General features: G+C 48.2%; 1 protein-coding gene across 1 annotated transcript; it reads right to left on the reverse strand.

The window, feature by feature from the left end:
- Nucleotides 1-575: 575 nt before the first annotated feature.
- Nucleotides 576-20,256, reverse strand: CTSF (cathepsin F). Its single transcript, XM_028709610.2, has 14 exons — nt 20,010-20,256; nt 16,563-16,685; nt 14,194-14,269; nt 12,594-12,703; nt 11,438-11,513; nt 10,707-10,820; nt 9,656-9,801; nt 8,736-8,832; nt 8,239-8,319; nt 7,119-7,238; nt 5,726-5,790; nt 4,719-4,809; nt 3,883-3,941; nt 576-2,412 (listed from the first exon to the last, which is right to left on the reverse strand). Exons 1-14 carry the CDS (start codon nt 20,214-20,216, stop codon nt 2,338-2,340), a joined length of 1,440 nt encoding a protein of 479 aa, XP_028565443.2. The 5' UTR covers nt 20,217-20,256; the 3' UTR covers nt 576-2,337.
- Between the last annotated feature and the right edge of the window lie 267 nt (nt 20,257-20,523).

Genomic DNA, 20,523 nt, shown 5'->3' on the forward strand with positions numbered 1-20,523 from the left:
TGCTCCAGAGGGGAGGACCCAAACCAATCACTTCAAATGGCAAGGAAGAACTTTCTGATGGTAAGAGCTGTTCAACAGTGGAATGCAGACCTGGCCCACTTGAGGCAGGGTAAAGCAGCTGCCTCTGGTGGCAGAAGCCCCTGAGGCAGCACCCCGCCCCTGGCATTTGTGCAAATTTCCAGTGGAATCTTGTTGGAAGTCAGTGTCAATGCTGGCACCACTTCTCCACCCGTGGCAGAGGCAAGCAGTTCAGTGGTGGGGCAGCACTTCCTATTCCGCCTCTGGGGATAGGCAAACCCCTAAACATTCTGTAAATCTAAGTTTGGCCTCATTGAGGGGCAGTATTTCAATATGAGTAGGAAAATGAGAGTACTCCTAAACATTTTTTTAAAGTAAAAAAGCACTGCCTCTGAGATAAGCCTCTTCTGATGACTTCCCACCCACTTTGTCTCTCATACGCCTTGGAAGGATGCTGGCAAGACCTACTCAGGAGTACTCAGCAGAAGGTAAACCTAGTCTCCCACCCTCAAGACTCCAGGCGTCACACTGCCCTCACCCCTGAAACACACAGACACTTTAGTTCAGAGTCCATCAGTATTTATTAGTGTGGAAATTACAGAAACACCAAAGGCTGCGTCTTTAAAGTAACAGACAGAAGGCACAGCCACCTGAGCAGCTGTGTCTTCCAGAAACACTTTTATTTGCAGCCACTTTCAGGCCATTCTGGCTGAGATTAGAGTCCCTGAAGGGGAAACAGCTTTTTCAGGGTGGGGGTGGGGTGTTCAGAGCAACAATCAAAGGAAAAACACTTTCTATAGCAGCCATTTTGCAAGTGCTAGTTATGCCTTCCACTCCCCAAAAGCCCTCAGTGCAACACGGCTGGGGGTTGGGGAGTGCTCAAGTAGGATTCCTTGGAGGAGAAGGTTTGGGTGGTGCTTAGGACTGACCAAGCTAGGGATCATCTCTCAGCATTGCCTTCAAACCTTCCACCAATATTTCCATTCTAGCAGCAAACATTAATAAAGAGCAGCTAAAATCTTTAAAAAAAAAAATGTGGGCTGGGTTTGACCTCTTTTTTTGTAGTGGGTGCAGGGAGAAAGATTTCATGGCATCTAAGTGCAAAAGCTGACCAATACTGGAATGGTTACTTTTCCTACAGGATAGTGGAGCCGCCCAGCCACAGGCAAGACTGTCCTGCAAGGCTGTGACTACACCACATCAAGTCTTCCAGAAGCAGAGGAAGACTTGAGCTAACGGAAACAAGGGTACCCCATTTTTGGGGAGGGCATTTATCAGTGCTACAATCCCTAAGGGGAGCGGGAAGACTTGGAGAGTGCAAAAGAAAGAAGCCCCTGACTAACTAGAAAATAAGGGTGTTAAATGTGCTCCCCTCGTTTCCACAAGGAAGGGAAAATTCACCTGCACTTATTTAAGGGGGCTTGAGAGAGTTGTGAAGTTCCTTGGAACATCTTGTCTTAAATGCAAGCTGGTCCCCCAAGTTGTATGGAGACAGGAAGCTGGCTTTAGACCAAGAGAGACTGTCTGCTGTCCATCTAGCACAGCAGCTCTTCAACTTGAGGGGGGCATTCCCTAGCCCTGCCTCCTGAGGATTGCAGGGTTGGACTAGATGACTCTTTGGGTCCCCTTCCAACTCTACAATCCCAGGACTGTATGAGATTCTATGTTTGGGACTTTCTGCGTGCAGAGTGGGTGCTCTTCTACTGAGCTGTGGCCCAAACTTAAGAGGCCTATGGTTAAAAAACAGTAACGAGACCTGCTTTTTGCAGAGGGAGTTGGGATGGGAGCTGGTAGTTAGATCACTGCCCCTTCCTCCCCGGCCCCAATTCCCAGTCTGCCTTCCAAAAAGCAGCTCAGGATTGACCAAGGTAAAAGAGGAGGCTCACAGCGAGGAGCAGCTGATGACCTAACCATTTCAGAAGAGCAAGTCCCCTTCACCATCCTCTGTGCATCTGCCCAGGCACCAAGTACTCCTTCACTGAGAGTTGGGGGAAGGAATCTGCTCCTACTGGAAAGGGGAGCACCCTTTAAACACACACCAGCACCAATCCTGGCCTGGTTGAAGGATCTCAGCAAGGTTAAGGGTCCTATCCTAGGACATGCTACCTCCAGTCTCTACCGTTCATAGCAGCAGGCAGGAGCAGGGGCCAGATCTTCTTAGTTATGCACTAGGCCTAACCAGGGCTATTTGGAAAGGGAAATGGGTAAACAGGGTCAGGATAATGTACAGGGAAGGTGCTCCGATCTTCATCTTGGTGCTGGGTGGAAAGCCAGCAAGTTGATGATTTGGACCGGAGGCAGTCAAGGGGCCCGAGAGGCTTACTCTATCACTGCAGAACTGCACATTGAGTTCATGCCACAGGCGTGGCTGCCACGGTACAGGTAGTAGTAGCCCTGAAAAGAGACACGGGACAATTGTCAGTAAGCAGCACAGACCTTCCTTGACCAGGAAAGCCTAGCCACAGTATTGCTTACTTCAAGATTGGATTACTGCAACACACTCTTCGTGGGGCACCCCTTGCGCTTGATCGGGAAGCTGCAGTTAGTGCAGAATGCTGCAGTACAATTGCTGACAGGACCCCATCAGCATATCACACCTCTGGTCTGAGATCTGCACTAGTTGCCCATTTGCTACCCAGGCCAGGTTCAAGGTGTTACTATCAGCATACCAAACCCTTAGCAACTTGGGACCAGTTTACCTGTGTGATCACCTCACCCCATGTATATGCCCACTTATATCTGTGAAACTGGCATTGTTACAGATGCCACATAATACCTGTTGCACATTTGTAAGAAATAGACCTTTTATTGTGACAGCTCCTACACTTTGGAACTCCCTGCCCATTGACACCAGGCAGACACCTTCCCTGCACTCTTCTCAGTGCCTGCGAAAAACTTATTTTGTTTACAGAAACCTAGGCAAATATGTAGAATGTTTACATGTGTTTTTAGTTGTTTGTAGTAAAGTTTTAAAAAGCTGGTTTTGGTAGTTTTCATTGATGGTTTTACAGTGGTACCTCGTGTTACGTACCATCCCCCTTACAAATGCTGCGGGTTACGTGCTCCACTAACCCAGAAGTAGATGCCCCTTTTTGTGACCTTTGCCCCAGGATGTGAGCAGAAGTTGTGGCGTGGCAGCAGGTGCCATTAGAGAAAGCACGCCTCATGTTACAAGAGGTTTCCTGTTACGAACAGACCTCTGGAACGGATTAAGTACGTAACACGAGGTACCACTGTATATCCTTTCTGTAAACTGTTTTGAGATTTTTTACAATCAAGCAGTTCCACAGTATGATCACACCTTACACGCATTTAAGTTTCAACCATACGTGATTGAAGGCGAGCTGGTTGAATTTGTGCAAGTCAAGTCCCAAGCAAGATGGAGAGCTTAAGAGCTCTTTTTGCATTGGGTTCACTTGCAGTTACCAGGGGTGGAAAGAGCTTCTAAGCTCTCTGCCTTACTTGCTGGGGATGCTGGGGATTATCTCTCCCCATCTGCCTTACTTCAATTTTCGTGTATACGCAGAACCCTTGGACTCAAACCTCTACATAAAATGTGATCGTACGGAGCTTACATTTTGTGATATATATATATCTCCGCCTTCTGCCTGCACATGAGCATGTCATTGGCCAGCACAACATAAGCAGAAGTCAGCCATACCCTGGCACCGGCTCCTCCTTGCCTCAATAGCGTTGTCAAGCAAAGAGACACGGGGTTAGGGGTCGGCAGCAGGCAGTTACACTGAGGAGAAAGCCAAGCCTGACTCGTGAGCTTTCAGTGTATCAGCCCCTTCCTAACGATGTGAACAGAGATTGCCAAGAGCGGGGGAAAGGTTGCCCAGCTGAGTTTGGAAGAATGCTTACCTTCTCTCCCCAGTTCTCTCCCCAACTGTTCTTGATCGCCCAGAATGGAGTATGGCCCCCTGTGTGTGCATACAGGTGGAAACAGAAGAGAGTTGTCAGGGGTAGAGCAAGCAGTGAACCGCTTTGAGATTGTTGGTTTTCCCCCCAAAGCAGCATATAAATTTTATAAAATCCTCCATCTATCCCTCGAGAGAGTTCCCCCCCCAACCCATCAATCTCTTGAAGTGGCTTAAGATGGATCTGATCTCTGCATCATCCTTGGATGGAAGCCAGCAGCTTTTTGGAAGCAGGAAGGAATTCATTCTTGACCCTTCCTGCTTCCTCGACCCACCCACCGCTCCCTGCCCACCTCTGAACACCCATCACAAGCAAGGAAACTCCCCACTGGTAGTTCTCCTTCAGCCTCTATTAGTCACACCTGTTACAACTGGGGAGTCTGATGCGAAACTTTGGGAATCATGAGAACTAGGGAGTTAGATCAGACAAACATCAGGTGCCAGCGCTAGTAAAACTGCTCTAATATATTTTGCCCAGACGCAAGTAGGTTTTAACTGAGCAAGCTTTAGGGTAATTTAAAGTCTCATCTGCATTTTTTCTAACGCTTTGCGTGAGCGTTTTAGGAATGAGATAGGGTGGCACCAAAAAAATTGTTTTAGATAGGTCACGCAAATAAATTAGAAAGAACAAAGTAAAGCAAGCTTATTGAACACAGATGGAGACTGCTTCTGAACGCTAAACTGCAGGGTGGAGGAATGGAGATTCCAGAGCGAATCTCCCCACCTTCATGCTTTGGGAGCATCCTCCTCCCCCCCCCCCAAGTAAAAGTAGCCACTTACGTGTGCCGTAGCCCACCAAGAGGACTGCGTGGTCAATCATCCAGGGGTTGCAGAGCAGGAAGAAGGGGTGGGAAACTCCCCTCCTGTAGAACTGGACAGGGGAAGAAGGGGAAAAGGGCTCAGAGACAATCCTGGACTCCAAGCAACTTAATACATACATGTTGCACCTTGTGCAATGTTTGGGGCTTCAGGCAATTTGGGAGGGCTTGAAAGTCTATGCCTGAAGCTACTAAGAAAGTCAAATGTGTCCTAGCTGCAAGGAGTCCTTGCCCCTCTGAACAGATCTGTTCCCTCGTGTTCTGCATGACTCAGCCCTCCCTCTCTCAATCAGCAACAAAAACCGAACTAGGCCAATCCGAATTTGGAAGCAGAGTAAGCCGTGTAAAAGAAATGCAAGCAGGGCTAGCTGTTGGATCAGACCAGAGGCCCAGCAGTCTGCCTCAGTGACCAACCAGGAAGCTCGCAAGGACAACAGCAATACTCTCTTCTCCACCTGCGATTCAACTGGTGTTCAGGTGCAGCTGCTTCCCGACAGCGGAGGCAGAAAATAACCATCGTGGCTAGCAGCCGTCGCCAGGCTTATTCTCCTTGAGTTTGTCTAACCTGCTTTTGAAGCCGGTCACATTAGTGGCCATTGCTGCATTTAGCGCTTGCAAATTCGACAGTTCTATTTCTGTGTGGAGAAGGGCTTTGTTTTGCCTGTCCTGAATCAGAGATGGCTCTGAGTACTAGGGCAGGAGGTGGCAGAGCTCCAACGGCATCCCAGGATTTCTTTTTTTAAGTTTTAAAAAGCGAGGGAAAATGGAAAACATCATAAAGTTAATGCAACTCCCTGCTCAAACTTGCATAGAAATTTCTGTCCCTCCACTGTGATTTTTTGGGGAGGGTTTCATTTTGCTCCCCACCCGCTCAACAAATGATGTGGGGGAATGTTTTTTGACCAAAAGGGCGACCTCTGTTCCTTACAGCATGGAAAAAGAAGCATGGCCCTCCAGGGGCTCCCTCACCTGCATGGCAAAGGCGTTCAGAGCAATGGAAATAGGGCCGTTCTTAGCCAGCCAGGCAGCGATCTCTGAAACGGAGAGGGTTACTGGTTAATATGCAAGGCCATTGTATGGTGCAGAGAGATATAAGAGAAGGAGAGGGAGCTTATGGGAGCTGCGCTGCAGGCCCTGCCCCAGAAAACGAAAGCATTTTACACATGTGGATCACCATGCATTTGAGATACTGATACGCTGCCTCTCTCCCTGGCCTCTGTTGCACTTCCTACACCCATGCATGGTGGCAGCAGGTAGGACAAGAGATCGTAGCAGGACGGCTCAGCAGAGAAGCTGTTAAGCATCAAGTGTGTGGTCTTGAATGTTTCTTAGCCATAAAAGCAGCAAGAAGGGCACCTATCAAGTCCAGAGAACATCTAGGGCAGGCCTGGGGTGCCTCAGGGACCTATGCAGCCATCCAGACCTCTAAATCCATCCCACAGGCCACAAGTCTCTCTGACCCTGCCCTGTTTTTTCTTGGCCAGAATGTGTTATTGGACCATGATAATATCTCTTCCTTGTATGGATGAAGAGGGAGTAAATAACCTCTGCACTGGCTGCCCATCTACTACCAAGCCAGGTCCTTGTACTGATTTTACAGAGCCCTGAGCAGCTTAGATCCAAGGCACCTTAGAGATGGCCTGAACCTGGCTCAGTTACCAAGATCACCTGGAAGAACCTCATTGGTCATCCCTTGAGTTGGCAAAGGTCATTTGACATCAACGTGAAATAGAGTCTTTAGTCTTATCAGCCTAGTCCTGTGGAACACTCTGCTAACAGCATCCAGCTCTTTTTAAACATCCGCTGAGAACTTCTCAATGTCGTCAAGCTTATGCCAGCAATTAAGAAGCAATCTTTCCATAACACTTAGATGATGGTCTCTGATCTTAAATGTGTTTTTATATTATATAGTTATTATTGTACACTGCTTTTATTTTGTTATGATTTGCAGCATATAAATATTTTCATAAACATATATATATGTCTACACCAATTCTTACATGGCTGACTTTCGTCACATCTGTTGCCCTGTCCAGATGTTTTGAGACTACAATGCCCATCATCCCTGACCACTGGTCCTGTTAGCTAGGGATGATGGGAGCTGTAGTCCCAAAACATCTGGAGGGCCGAGTTTGCTTGTGCCTGCTCTGGCCCCACATACCACTGGCATGTGGCCTCTGGAAGTTTGGCCAAGAGGGAAGGCAGCCCTGGGACTGGGAAAAGTTTGCCCAACCCTTGCTCTAGGCAGTAGCAAGTGGCCTTCCTCATTCCACAGCAGAGTGTTCCAGATCTCTCTAGGTATTAAGAGGCCCACAATTTGATTCACTAACTGGCACCCCAAGCCATGGTCTCAGACACGTACCTGTCTCATCCCGGGATATTGATACGGAGCTATTGATGTAGACGGCCACCTTATCCTTGGAGAAGCCGCACTTCTGCTCGAACCCCTCATAACTGTAATCGCGCTCTGTCTCCAGGCCGCCTGGGGAAGAGGAGGAGAATCAGGAAGGCCAAGGAAGGTGATGACCTGGCAAGGAAAACCGTGTACAGGCGGGGCTCTTGCTGTGCAGAATAAGGATCTAAGAGTGGCTTTTTAAAAAAACCCCACATTTATTATGCCCTAATAATACTTCTGTGGGATGCAGGTGGCGCTGTGGGTTAAACCACAGAGCCTAGGACTTGCTGATCAGAAGGTTGGCGGTTCGAATCCCCGCGATGGGGTGAGCTCCCATTGCTCAGTCCCAGCTCCTGCCAACCTAGCAGTTCGAAAGCACACCAAAGTGCAAGTAGATAAATAGGTATAAACGGCATTTTCGTGCACTGCTCTGGTTCGCCAGAAGCGGCTTAGTCATGCTGGCCACATGACCCGGAAGCTGTACGCCAGCTCCCTCGGCCAATAAAGCAAGATGAGCGCCGCAACCCCAGAGTCGGTCACAATTGGACCTAATTGTCAGGGGTCCCTTTACCTTAATAATACTTCTAGAGGCAGCTTCCAGCAATAAAAGCAGCAAGGAACAACAACCCCTACGTGAGAAATCAACAGCAGCCAGAATCCAGCAGTTCTGAAGAGGGACTTTGCATTGTCAACAAACGGCTGAACAAACAGAGCATCTTCCAGCCTCACTGTGGTGGTTGCTTCACAGCCATTGGGGAACTGCAGTAAAGGCAGCATGTGCACTCTTGAAAAATTCAGGGTTTGCCCCAAGAAAGAGGGAATGGATTTTTTCTAAAAGGGAAGGATCTGGCATGAATGATGCTCTAGACGCAACTGACAAAACTCGGTTAGGTTTTAGCCTTGGGAACAAACCAGCATTTCCAGCACCACCGTGCCCCAGGCATCCAGTTTCTCCAGTTCAGAGACTGTTGTGAAAACAAGTCTCTGAACACTCAAAACATCTTATTCTCTGGATGTCAAGGCACATGCAGAGGAACAAGCTGCAGACCAAGTGCCGCGCTGGAGCAAAAATATTTTGCTGACTCACCCAGCCCTTCGATGGCCTCGTAGGCCGTGGATGGAAGTCCTCCTCCGCAGGCTTTGTCTACGGAGTCACAGTCCAGCAGCTCTGTGGAGGGAGCAGAAATCAGGTCAGCTGGAAACTGGAGGGTGAGCACCCAAAGACATGTCCAGTTTTGCTCCTGAAGTCAGCCAACTTCCCAATTTATTTCTTTATGACATTTCTTTCATAAAATTCATATGCCACTTGATTGAAGGGAAAACTCAAAGCAGTTACATCTCGCTCTTTGCCATATGTGATCTCAGGATGGGTTATAACAAGGTAATGAAAGCAAAAAATAAAGAAAATCTGCTTTGAGAATGCAGGCATCCTTTACCTGTAAAACATTTGAGTCAACGCGGCCATGTAAACAAGGCACAACCAATAACTTCACTGGCAGTTTTTTTGTTTTGTTTTAGCTCTGCTGCCCAGAAAGCTCCCAGATCCAAACACGAGAGGCCAGGCCTCCTCAAATAACTCCCTACCTTGCTCAGAGAGGGAAACCAAAGTGCCATTGCGGAGGAACCACTGCCCTTCCACGTTGCCTGTCACAGAGAAGGCCCAGCAGGAGCCACAGTAACCCTGCAGTCATTGAGAAAAGGAAAGAGTTGCTCCAGATAGTATGAACTGGCCATAAGATGAAAAAGGAGACAATTCAGAAGCAGCCTGGAAGAAGGCAACTTACATCAGTTAAACAACTTCACTGGCTACTGGTCCACTTTTGGGCACAATTCCAGGCGCTGGTTCTGACCTATAAAGCCCTATATGGGACCAGGCTTCCTGAATGACCATAACTCCCTATATAAACCTTTCCAGGTGCCAAGATCCTCAGGTGAGCACCTTCTCTTGGACCCATTAACATCAAAAACACGGTTGGTGGTGACACGAGAGATAACCTTTGCTGCGGCTGCTCCTAGATTGTGGAATCCTCTCCCAGGAGAGGTTAAACTGGCTCCCTCTTGGTCATCCTTTTGATGGCGCACTTAAGACTTTTGTATTCAGACAGGCCTTTGAAAACTAAGGTGCAGACGATGCAGATGCTGTTGCCGGGGCAAACTGTACTTTAGCTGCTGGTTCTAAATGTGCTTCGATGTATTTTAAATACTGCTTTCAATTAGTTTTATTACTTTTCATTTTATGAGGACGTTTTTTACATGTTGTAAGCTGCCTTGTATCCCAATTTGATACAAAGCTGGGATATAAATTCCTACAGAGAACAAAACAAAATAAAGCTCAGGCCCAGAACCTAGGGTGGATCACTACCTTCTTCCAACTCCTCACCAACCTCACGCAACAAACCCACACAGGGAAACAGTGGAACTTTTATCCCCTTTGGAAACTTTAAGCCCAACCTGGTCCCCTTGAGGAAGCAGCTGCTTCCATAGTGGGGTGGAGGAAAACCAACCTGGTTCTTGACACCCGTGACGGCCCCGTGGTCCCGCCAGTCCCATGCATCAGGGGGTGGATCTTTAGGGATGGTGGCTGGTTTCATTGGCCGACCAGGCAGCTGGGAAAGCAGTGGGTTCAAGTACGTGGAGCGGAACTCCTCCTCTGAAACAAAGGAGAAAGATACATTGTGCGATGAAAAGACGAAAGCACCAGACTTCATAAAATATGACACTCTAGCCTTCCTGGCTGGTTGAAGTTCTTGAGTTCTATCTGCCACAAATACATACAGTGGTACCTCAGGTTACTACTTAGTTCATTCCGGAGGTCCGTTCTTAACCTGAAACTGTTCTTAACCTGAAGCACCACTTTAGCTAATGGGGCCTCCCGCTGCTGCCGCACCGCCAGAGCACGATTTCTGTTCTCATCCTGAAGCAAAGTTCTTAACCCGAGGTACTATTTCTGGGTTAGCGGAGTCTGTAACCTGAAGTGTATGTAACCTGAAGCGTATGTAACCCGAGGTACCACTGTATCTGTATCTTTCCTCTTTGGAACTTGTGCTGTAATTTTAAAAAACATTAGATAGCCATTTTTGCTTTATTTTATGCTACTTTTATTCACTTTGTTTCATTCTCTTTCTCTTTTATTGGAAAAAACCCCTTTTAATATACACATCTGGATAATGTATTATCCCAGTTCCTTAATGCGAGTAACTAATGTAAAAATAAAACATCTGGTTTGAGACACCTGCACTTTCCAAGGAAGCTGGGATATGTAACACTTACCACATTGCAGGATAAAGAAAACAAGACTCTAACCTGTTAGCTGGAGCTTTTTCAGAGAGGGTTTGGTGGTGGCACTGTGAGGACTAAGTGGCAGCAGTTTTGTAGAGAATGCCATTTGCTTACTGCAGCCTGTTCAGCCTGGTGCCCTCCTGATGGGCGTTTTAGCCCTGCAACATCTGGAGGGCACCTGGTTGGCCAAGGTGGGTCTACCAGACACAGGTAGGCTGTAGCTCTGCGATTCAGAGGGGAAGCTAACAGTAGAGTCCCTGCCCCGTCCTCACCTACCTGTCAGATCACTGAATTTGGTGACACCGTATTCTGCCGTGCCCTGATCCAGTTCCTGAATTAGCTGGGCCTTCTCCAGATTCTCTGCAAAGATGCGGAAACGCCTCTCGGTCTCTAAAAGAGCAGGAGGCCAGGGAAACAAGGACTGAGTATGAGTACTGATTCTTATTGGTTCTTATCCATCAGCAGTTATGCCTACAGTTCTTTAAGGATGCTTAACATGCAGAATGCTACTGCCAGCAGTGTGTATGTGGGCTGGTGTGCTCCGAGGAGTGGAGGGATGCCAAATTGGATCAGGAGAAGCTGGAAGACAGACAAGGGAGGCGGGGAGCCTGTGGCCTTCCCAATGCCTGCCTTCCCAACTCCCAACAGCCCAAGCAAGCACAGCCATGCCTGCTGCAAAATCTGAACATCAGAGGAACTCTGCTGAGAAACTAGCCTGACCTTTGCAGCTTATATTTTTTTCTTGCATTTTATATCCCACTTTCCTTCCAAGGAGCTCAAGGTGGCGCACACAGTTCTCCCAGCCCTCCTTATTTTATCCCCACAATTACTCTGCGAGGTGCATCAGACTTGAGAAACTGCACCTGGCCCAAGGTTATCCCACAAGCTTCATGGCTGAGTGGGAATTCTAAACTCTGGGCTCTGCCAGGTCCTAGACCAGCCATTACACCACGCAGGGCACCCTTGGCATGCTGTTGCTTTGACAATTTCCTTCGCCCAACATTCACCTTGCTTGTCCTTGTAGCTCTTCTCATAAGTTGTCAAGAACTCCTTGAAGAGGGGCACCAGGTGGTTGGAGGCATTCTGGGGATGGAAGAATCCAGAACTGAGAAACTGGTACACAAGGAACTGAATCACAGAAACAGAGCTGCTGCCTTCAACTGCAGATTGTGATTTTATTTTCCAAACTGTTTTGCAGAAATAATGTTGACTAGGGCATAAATATAAATTAGCCCCCTTCCCTCCTATGAACAGTATTTCCAGCATAATATTACATTTCTTTAACACAATATATTTTACGAGTAGTATTAAGAACCTATTAAACATAATATTTGATCTTCAATAGTATTATTATTTTCCTTTACAGCATTCATTGTCTCTTATAACCTATAATCTAAACAAAGGACTCCATTAATTAGATGCACGTTTCATTTTTCTTAATTAATCTAACACTTCTACAATGAAGCCTGTCTTACTCTTTAAAAGACCAAACTATTATATATAGTTGGAACTGATCTACCAGATTCCTAGTATTTTATGAAATCAATGAATAAATGCCAGCCTGCCAAAAACCTGTCCATCTTTCTTTGACCTTTGACCTTTCATTACCCTAGCCAATTACTTTTTTAAAATCGATGTATCAGAAGCAAGGTTATCTTAGGCAGATGATATCAAAGTACAGATGATATCAAAGTACCCAAGACGAATCAGCCATCCAGTTTACCTAATGTTAGAATCAGGAACATGCAAACAGGAATGCTGTGCACTTTTGACCAAAATTGGAAGATTGTGCCTGTCTCAAATGTATACAGTCATACCTCGGAAGTCGAACGGAATCCGTTCCGGAAGTCCGTCCTACTATCAAAATGTTTGGAAACCAAAGCACAGCTTCTGGTTGGCTGCAGGAAGCTCCTGCAGCCAATTGGAAGTTTGGGTTCCAAAGAAAGTTCGCAAACCGGAACACTCACTTCCAGGTTTGCGGCATTTGGGAGCCAAAACGTCACAGTACCAAGGCGTTTGGGATCCAAGGTACAGACTGTACATACTTTTGGTATAAAGGGAAAGAAGAGAAAGAGACAACTCAGTCAGCAGGAACACAGCCCTGCTTTGCCCTGCTAAGAGAGTTCACACCCCAGCTCCAAAAGGCAGACGAATGACACTCACCTGCAGAAACCTCTCTTCCTGGGCTAACTCCTCGACTTCCTTGGCAGGTGCCTTCGGACGGAACACCTCCCACTCCCCCAGTTTTGCTGCGTGGACTACCTCCGATGGCTCTGCAAGAACAAGGGGTGTGTGTGTGTTTATTTACTATTCCACACTCCGTCACCAGACTACGTGGATACAGTCATATCTCGGGTTGAATGCACTTCGGGTTGAGCGCGTTCGAGTTGTGCTCTGCGGCAACCCGGAGGTAATGGAGCACGTTACTTCCGGGTTTCACCGCTTGCGCAGATGCTCAAAATAACGTCATGCGCATGCACAGAAGCCGCAAAAAGTGACACGTGCGTGCACAGACGTGCCATCGCTAGATACGTTTGCTTCTGGATGCGAACGGGGCTCTGGAACGGATCCCGTTTGTATCCAGAAGTACCACTGTATTCCAAAAGTCCCCTACATTCTAAATGGCTATCAGCTAAAGCCCCAATCCTTCCCATTACACCTCCTCGCAGAAATATGTGCTTAACCAGATATGCAGAAGGAAATCTTTTACCCAGCAGCCTACACCTTAATGATTCATGCCCTTGAATGATTCATTGTGCCTGGGGAGAAAAGGTGAGGCCATGTATCAATTACACACACGGACGCCCATCTTGCAAATGATGTAAGTCCAGGTATCAACATCATAGTGCCTTGCAACCTTCTCCTGGCCCCCACAAAGCCCCTCCCCGCATTACCCACTTAGTCATGAGGCCGTGAGGGTTAGGGTTTTTACTCCCTTTAAATGTACCTACAGGCAGCACCCCCACCCCCCATTTAGGCACGTTCCATATGTGTGCAACTGTGTACGTGTGCATTGCGCCAAACCAGAAGTGACCCAGAAACATCATAAAGACGTCACTGAAATGTCACCAAAAGGGCAGAGCAGGGTGCTTGCAGGCTTTTTCAATGGGTTTCAATTATGCACGATTTCACTGACGCACACAGAACCTCAGAACGTAAACCCTGTGTAAACGGGGGGGGGGGCGCTCCTTGAACAGGAGGAGGAAGTTGGAAAAGTGGCGCTCTTTCCCATTTCCTCTTCCAACTCTATGTGTTTTTCAAGCCTCAGATTAATATTAATGGGTCGACTTTTATCCAGATCCCTTGGAAAGGCAAAGAGTCCATATGTGTGAACCCTGACAGGAGGGTTGATCCAGAGGACGCAGAGAGAAGCAACCAGGCTCGGTGGTGCCCACAGCACTCGGTCGTAAATCGCCACGGACCAAAGAATGGTTGGCAGCCCCAGATGAAGGAATTCTAAATGGCTCTGAAGCTACTTGCATTTGCTAAGTTGCACTGATAGGAGTCCAACCTTGATGGAGCATTACAGTGTGGAGGCTATTTGCCGCCTGAAGGAGAATTCTGTGGAAGTAGGTAGGCCTGTACAAGAGTTATCTTACCCATTCTGGTTGCTACTGGTTTCTACAATCAATATCCTTGAAGGAAAAGCTTGGCTCAGGGAGTTACTGTTTATGTCAACAGTATGCAAAGGTTTGGGGCCCTGCCTTCTTGACTGTATTTTTTGCTTTTAACGCTTCAGACAGACTACCCAGACCTGACTTACCAGCCAGGCGACACTCTTGCTTCACAAGCCTCTTCCTGTTTGCCCAGGGCTGACTCCAGACCTCAAAGTGACATGACTGGAAGGGAAGAACAGAAAAGGTTAGGAGGGCAAGCAAGGCACAGAAAGTCAGGACAAGCCACGCAGATAAGATGTGTGCGGCGGATGGATGCAAGGCTGGAAATCAGAAATATTGCCTTGCCATCGACTCTAGGAGATGAAATGGGGCCTACTGGGCTATCTGAGGCGGCAAAAGGAAGTCAGGACCTCTGGCAGGAAAGGGCTGCCCTCCTCCCAAAAGGTTGCAGGTTCGATCCCCATAAGGGACAGCTGCATATTCCTGCATTGCAGGGGGTTGAACTAGATGATCCACAGGGTCCCCTTCCCATGATTCTATGACCTAATGATCTATGACTCCAAACAGTAAGGTGCCTTGGGGAGTTCATCTTGCACCATGCACCAGAGATGCTTTGCCCCTACCAGCCACTTCACTGGGAGGACCTTTTACATCTTAATTGAGGCTGATCTCATGAAAATACAGTGGTACCTCGGGTTAAGTACTTAATTCGTTCCGGAGGTCCGTTCTTAATCTGAAACTGTTCTTAACCTGAAGCACCACTTTAGCTAATGGGGCCTCCTGCTGCTGCTGTGCCGCCGGAGCCCAATTTCTGTTCTTATCCTGAAGCAAAGTTCTTAAACTGAAGCACTATTTCTGGGTTAGCGGAGTGTGTAACCTGAAGCGTATGTAACCTGAAGCGTATGTAACCCGAGGTACCACTGTAAGTCCTAGCGAGAGGGTCAGTGTGTGTACTTGTCAGATATCTTGCACTGAGGGCTAGTTGCGCCTGGGTTGCAACCACTTCAGTCTTCAGCTTGGAGGATCGAGCACACCATAAGCATCTCAGAAGAGCCTGCCTGCTGGATCAAGCCCATCTTACGTAGCTCAGAGGTAGAGAATCTGCCTTGCATACAGGACGACCCAGGTTCAATCTCCAGGTAAGGCTAGGATAAACTTTTGGATACAGCAACTGTATACATGATGTCAATGCTCTCTATCTTCCTCCTCGGCACCCAACACCTGGAGCTGCATGAGGCACTGTCAGCTGACAGGCTGGCCAGCCAAACCAAACTGCCCTTGTCTGAGGGGAAGTTTATGCAAAGAGATTCAGTGATGCCAGGTCACAAGAGAAACATGTGAGGCCCAGGGGGACAAACTGAATTTGGCATGTGCTTATGGAGATTGTAGCCTTGATAATGAGAAGTCTGAGTCAACAGTACCAATGTTTACTGTTGTTAACACGCTGCTTTATGCAGACCAAAGCAAATCTGTAACCTTCCCAAGCTTCTGGGCGATGACCTGCTACTTCCCCATTCGTCTCCTGGACATCTAACTTGCCCTCATTTCCCCAACACATTGGAAGGAGGAGACCATATTTGGACAAACTACTTTGCACCAGCCACAGGTTCCAGTGGGAGGTCTGCTCCTCTTCAAGCAAAGAGGTGTCTGTTTGAAGATGGGAGAGTTAGAAATCCCACTTCATTGCCATCTGCATATCCACAGGGAAACTGAGGGGCCAGGGAAAGATTCTGCAGAGTGCCAGCCTCAGGTGCCCCTCAGTCTCAGCCCATCCTGTTTCCTAATGCACACAGAGGTCAACTACTCAGGGACTTGTAGCACTGTTGGAATAGAGACAAGAGCTGATATACCCAACTGGGGTCATTTTACCACCCTTTCAAATGTTTCTGTGGGAGGGGAGGTTATTGTTTTGTTTTTGCTTTATTATGTATTTTGTGTTTTCATTTTGTATTTCTTTGTTGCGAACCGCCCTGTGATCTTCGGGTGAAGGAAGATATACAAATAAATTATATTGATTGTAAAAAAAAATCTCAAAGTGGGAAATGAAAACAAGAATACAATAAAAATTACCAGTAAAAACATTCAAAAAATTAAAATCAGGATAAATTAAAAAAAACAGATTAAAACACACATCAATGTTCAAGGTATCTGCGTACGCTTGTCTAAATGAAAATATTTTAAGCCAGGCGCTGAAGAGAGTTTGGTGAAGGCACCAGCCTGATTATCAATTGGCAGGGAGTTCCAAAGTGCAGGTGCTGCCACACTAAAAGACTGATTTCCTACAAATACGGAACAGATATTATGTGCCAGTGCCTGTGCTAATTGTTGCAGCCCCATGTGTTTTGCATGATGCTACCAAATGATTTTTTTAAAACTCAGAAGAGAAATCAGTAGAGCCATGCAAAACTAGGATACCTTGGGAATCAGACTCCAGGTTTCCAGCACATTGAAGGTGCTAGCTATACTCCCCCTGCCCCTTTAAACCAGAAAGCAAAAGGACAATGCTGATTCTTACCGTTTGCTCCGGCTCTTCTGGAGTGAGGCAACTAGGAGCATCTTGCCCCACAGCCTGCTTCCCACTGCACTGACTGCTCTGCAGAAGAGTCACATCCAGGTAGTACTTGATGCCATTCACCACCTGAAGATGAGGAAAGAACAGCTCTCAGGCAAGTGGGAAAAGTTGGGAAATTGCCCAGTGATGTTCACTGCCTGCAAGCAGCCAAAACCAGTTCGGAAGAAACTGGAAAAGACCTAGAGTGGCCTCAATGGTTTTCTGGTTGTTTATTTGTTTGGAAGGAGGAGGCAGCAGATAACTATGGCTGGACTCAAAAGTTCACCGCCCGGCTTTAAACTTGAGGTTCACAAGCTCACGCTGCAAGTTCAATCCATACATGCATAGAACCGGAACTTCATGAAAGAAAAGCAATACACAGCCACTGCCTGGCACATTGCTGACACTGGGAAACACTTCAGCATTCCAAAATTCCTGACAGACAGAGAAAGGGACCTGACTATTCTGTCTCTTGCAGCTGGCCAAGTCTTTGGTCACCTCACCTCAAAAAGGATACTGTGGTTGGAAAATATTCAGAAAAGGGCAACTGAAATGATCAAGGGTATGGAATGACTCCCCCATGAACAAAGGTTGCAGCATTTGGGGACTTTGTCGTGTAGAGAAAAGACGAGACGTGACAGAAGTCCATGAAATTATGCATGGCATGGAGAAAGTAGACAGAGGAAAGTTTTTCTCCCTTTCTTGTCACATTAGAAGTCATGGGCATCCAATCAAACTGAATGTGGAAGCTTCAGGACAGATAACAGGAAGGAGTCTTTCACAGAGCACATAGTTAAACACTTTTATAGGAGGCTGTAAAAGATAATTAGACAAATTCATGGAAGAGGCGGCTTTCAATGGCTACTTGTCACAATCACTATGCTCTGCTTCCATGGAGGTCAGGGGCAGTATGCGTCTGAATACCAGTTGCTGGAATCCACAGGAGATGAGAGAGTGGTTGGCTACCGTGAGAACAGGATGCTGGACTAGATAAGCTATTGGCCTGATCCAAAAGGGCTCTTCTTATGTGATTCTGTCTCACAATCTCAAACACTGAGCAAAAGGCTCTCATAAAAGCCAGGAAGTAAATAAAGCCTCACATACACACTTGGAGAACTAACCAGGCACAATACTGGAGGCTCGAGGCCAACTGTGGCCAAAACACTTCTGTGAGAGCCAGCACCACAGTTGTACAGTGAATAATTAAACAGAGCAGGCTGCCTCCTCGTGGGAATTATGGATTTCAGTATTTGAAATGCAGACCATTTCAAATACTGGAAAAAAACCACACACACCCTTTTGTTTCTGATATTTAGATTCCATCCAAGATGCAACCTGGTTCTGAGGGAGGAGCAGGAATGCATGGGGCTGAGTTTCTCTTGCTGGCTGTCAGCTGTAAGGGCATTCCATTGCCCTTACTCTTAGTCACTGACCTAGTTCTCCAGCATGGAGTGACAGCCTCGGCCCAGAGGTTTGTTACTTGCAGGTCAGCATCAATTATCCAGGACTCCAGCTAATCAGATGGAGGCAGATTCCCTCCCCCTCTGCCAGTATACCAGTTAAAGCAGTCTAGCTTGATGGAAGCCACCCGTAACTATTTTAAGAGTTAAGTGGATTGTGCTTCTAATTGTCAACAAGAAGACACCTGGGACAGCAATAAGGATCCCAAAGGGAGCGGGAAGAAGAAAAATAACATCCTCAGCGGCAGGCTCCCCGGCCCTCTGTACTTCCTTGTCCTGCGTTTGCCATTTCGGATGCCTGTGGAGCTTGGGGGGGGGGGGGGCTGATAGAGAAAATACTCTCTACAGATGCCATCAGGCCTCCCCTCCCTCAAATGTCCAGTGGCGTAGCGTGGGGGGTGCAGGGGGGCCGGCCGCACCGGGCGCAACATCTGGGGTTAGGGCAAATCCACGGGTTAGGGGGCGCAAATCCATGGGTTAGGGGGTGCAAATCCACAGGTTAGGGGGCGCAAATCCACGGGTTAGGGGGCGCAAATTACTTGCCTTGCCCCGGGTGCTGACAACCCACGCTACGCCACTGCAAATGTCACCTGGTAGCAGGTTGCTTCAGCCTCTTGCCCTGAACTGTAATGACAGCTGGTAATTACAGGAACTTACTACTTAATTTTAAAAACTGATGTCTCCCATCCCTTCCAGTCGCTTTTTCACAAGAACAAAGGGGGGCCCGTCAAGTGCAGCATCCTATTCTCACAGGGGTCAACCAGATGCCTGAGGGAAACCAGCAAGCACAAGAGCACTCTCCCTTCCTGTGGTTTCCAGCAACTGGTATTCAGAAGCTGTGGAGGCAGAGCATAGCCATTGTGGCTAGTAGCCACTGACAGACCCCTTCTTCATGAATTTGTCCAATCTTCTTTTAAAGTGTTCCAAGTTGGTGCCCATCACCGCCTCCCGTGGGAGTTCCATAGTTTATGCACTGTGTGAAGGACATTCTTTTCCTTGGACAATGTGCAGTGCTTTATTTTTTAGGAAAAAAGGTGCAGGTACTCACCATGACGTTGTTACAGTAAGTGCCACACTTTTAACATTTGAAAATTGAAGGTTCTGGTACTGCGTACACTTGAGTACTCCCAGAAAAAAAGCACTGACAACCTGTCATTTAGACTGTAATCCCGAAGGCAGGGTCAGTCTTGTTCTAACTGAATGAACGTAAGCTGCTCTGGAATTCTTTTTGGCTGAGGGGCAAGGTACAAATGCCTTAACGAGTTAGCTAAATTAAATTAATTTGACTGGAAGGGGTGGGGTTTCTGGGTCTCTTGGCAAAACAAAGAGCACACACTTTGCATGCAGAAGGTCCAGGGTTAAATCCCCAGTTCAGAGGATCAATGAGGTGTTGGGGGGGGAGAGACCCCATAGCCAAGCCCCTGGAGAAGTGCTGCCAACCAGAGCACACAATACTGGGGTTGATTGGCAAAAATGGCTGGCATGAGAGCCAGTGGTGGTGTAACAGTTAAGCTCTGTCACTGTCTCTCAGCCTACCCTCCCTCACAGGGTTGTTATGGGGATTAAATGAGATGCAGAAAAAACATATAGGTCACCATTTTGAACTCATTGGAGAAAGGGGGACGGGGAACGGACATAAGCGCAATGAATGGACTTGGATGGAGGCTACTGGGGCAAGAGGTCTTCATAACGTCTTTGACCCCCCAGATGCTTTATGCTCCCCCCATCCTAAGTCATAGCCCCCACTTCTTCCAGCCCCAAAGTCCCCCGACGTGCTTCAGCCCCCAAATACTTCATGCTCCTCCACAGTGATGGGCCCCATCCAATTCTTCCAGCCCCAAGGTTCCTCCCTCCTAGCACCCGTGCCCCCCCCCAAGCCATGATTCCCCCTCATTTCTTCTAGCCCCAAGGTCGTCCCCCCGCACCTGCGCCCAGCCTTTCTGCATCTCACCTGCGTCTGGGCTGAGCGCAGCGTCCAAAGGCGACCGCCACCTCCGGAGCCCGCCTTGTCGCTCTGGAAAGTCTCGGCCAAGGCGAAGCGAGCCGCCTCGCGGGCCTGGCCGCTCCGCACGTCCACCTCCCGGGCGCCCCCCGGCATCGCCGCGGAGGCACCCAGAAGGAGCAGCAGCACAAAGGGGACAGCCGACGCCTGCGCCATCCTAGCTCTGACTGAAGGGAGACGGGCCGGCGGCCGGGTGGAGGGAGGGAGAAGGGGCGGGGCCTGAGACAGAGGGGGAGGGGCCTGAGGCAGACGGCTGGGCATTGGGTGGCGTCCCCTTGGCCGACGAGGCTGGAGGGCGTGTCTCCGCCATCCCCCGCCCTCGCTGCCCTTGGCTTTGGTCCTCTCCCTCGAAAAACAAGAGGCAATCCCGGCTTCCCTCCAGGAGAAAGGGGCGGGGTCTCACTCCCGCAGCCCCTCCCACTCACGTGACGTCACACGGGGACCCTTCCCTTCCTGCACACCT

The sequence above is a fragment of the Podarcis muralis genome, chromosome 16 (assembly GCF_964188315.1).
Source record: "Podarcis muralis chromosome 16, rPodMur119.hap1.1, whole genome shotgun sequence".
Taxonomy (NCBI): domain Eukaryota; kingdom Metazoa; phylum Chordata; class Lepidosauria; order Squamata; family Lacertidae; genus Podarcis; species Podarcis muralis.

What these genes read in the sequence shown, in the direction of transcription:
- CTSF (XM_028709610.2), bottom strand. Translation starts at nt 20,216, where the DNA reads ATGGCGCAGGCGTCGGCTGTCCCCTTTGTGCTGCTGCTCCTTCTGGGT. An exon ending in GAGCTACAAGGACAAGCAAG is followed by an intron (nt 10,821 to 11,437) that starts GTGAATGTTGGG and finishes CTGCTCTTTTAG; the next exon opens with AGACCGAGAGGCGTTTCCGC. An exon ending in CTTGGTGGGCTACGGCACAC is followed by an intron (nt 3,942 to 4,718) that starts GTAAGTGGCTAC and finishes ATGCACACACAG; the next exon opens with GGGGCCATACTCCATTCTGG.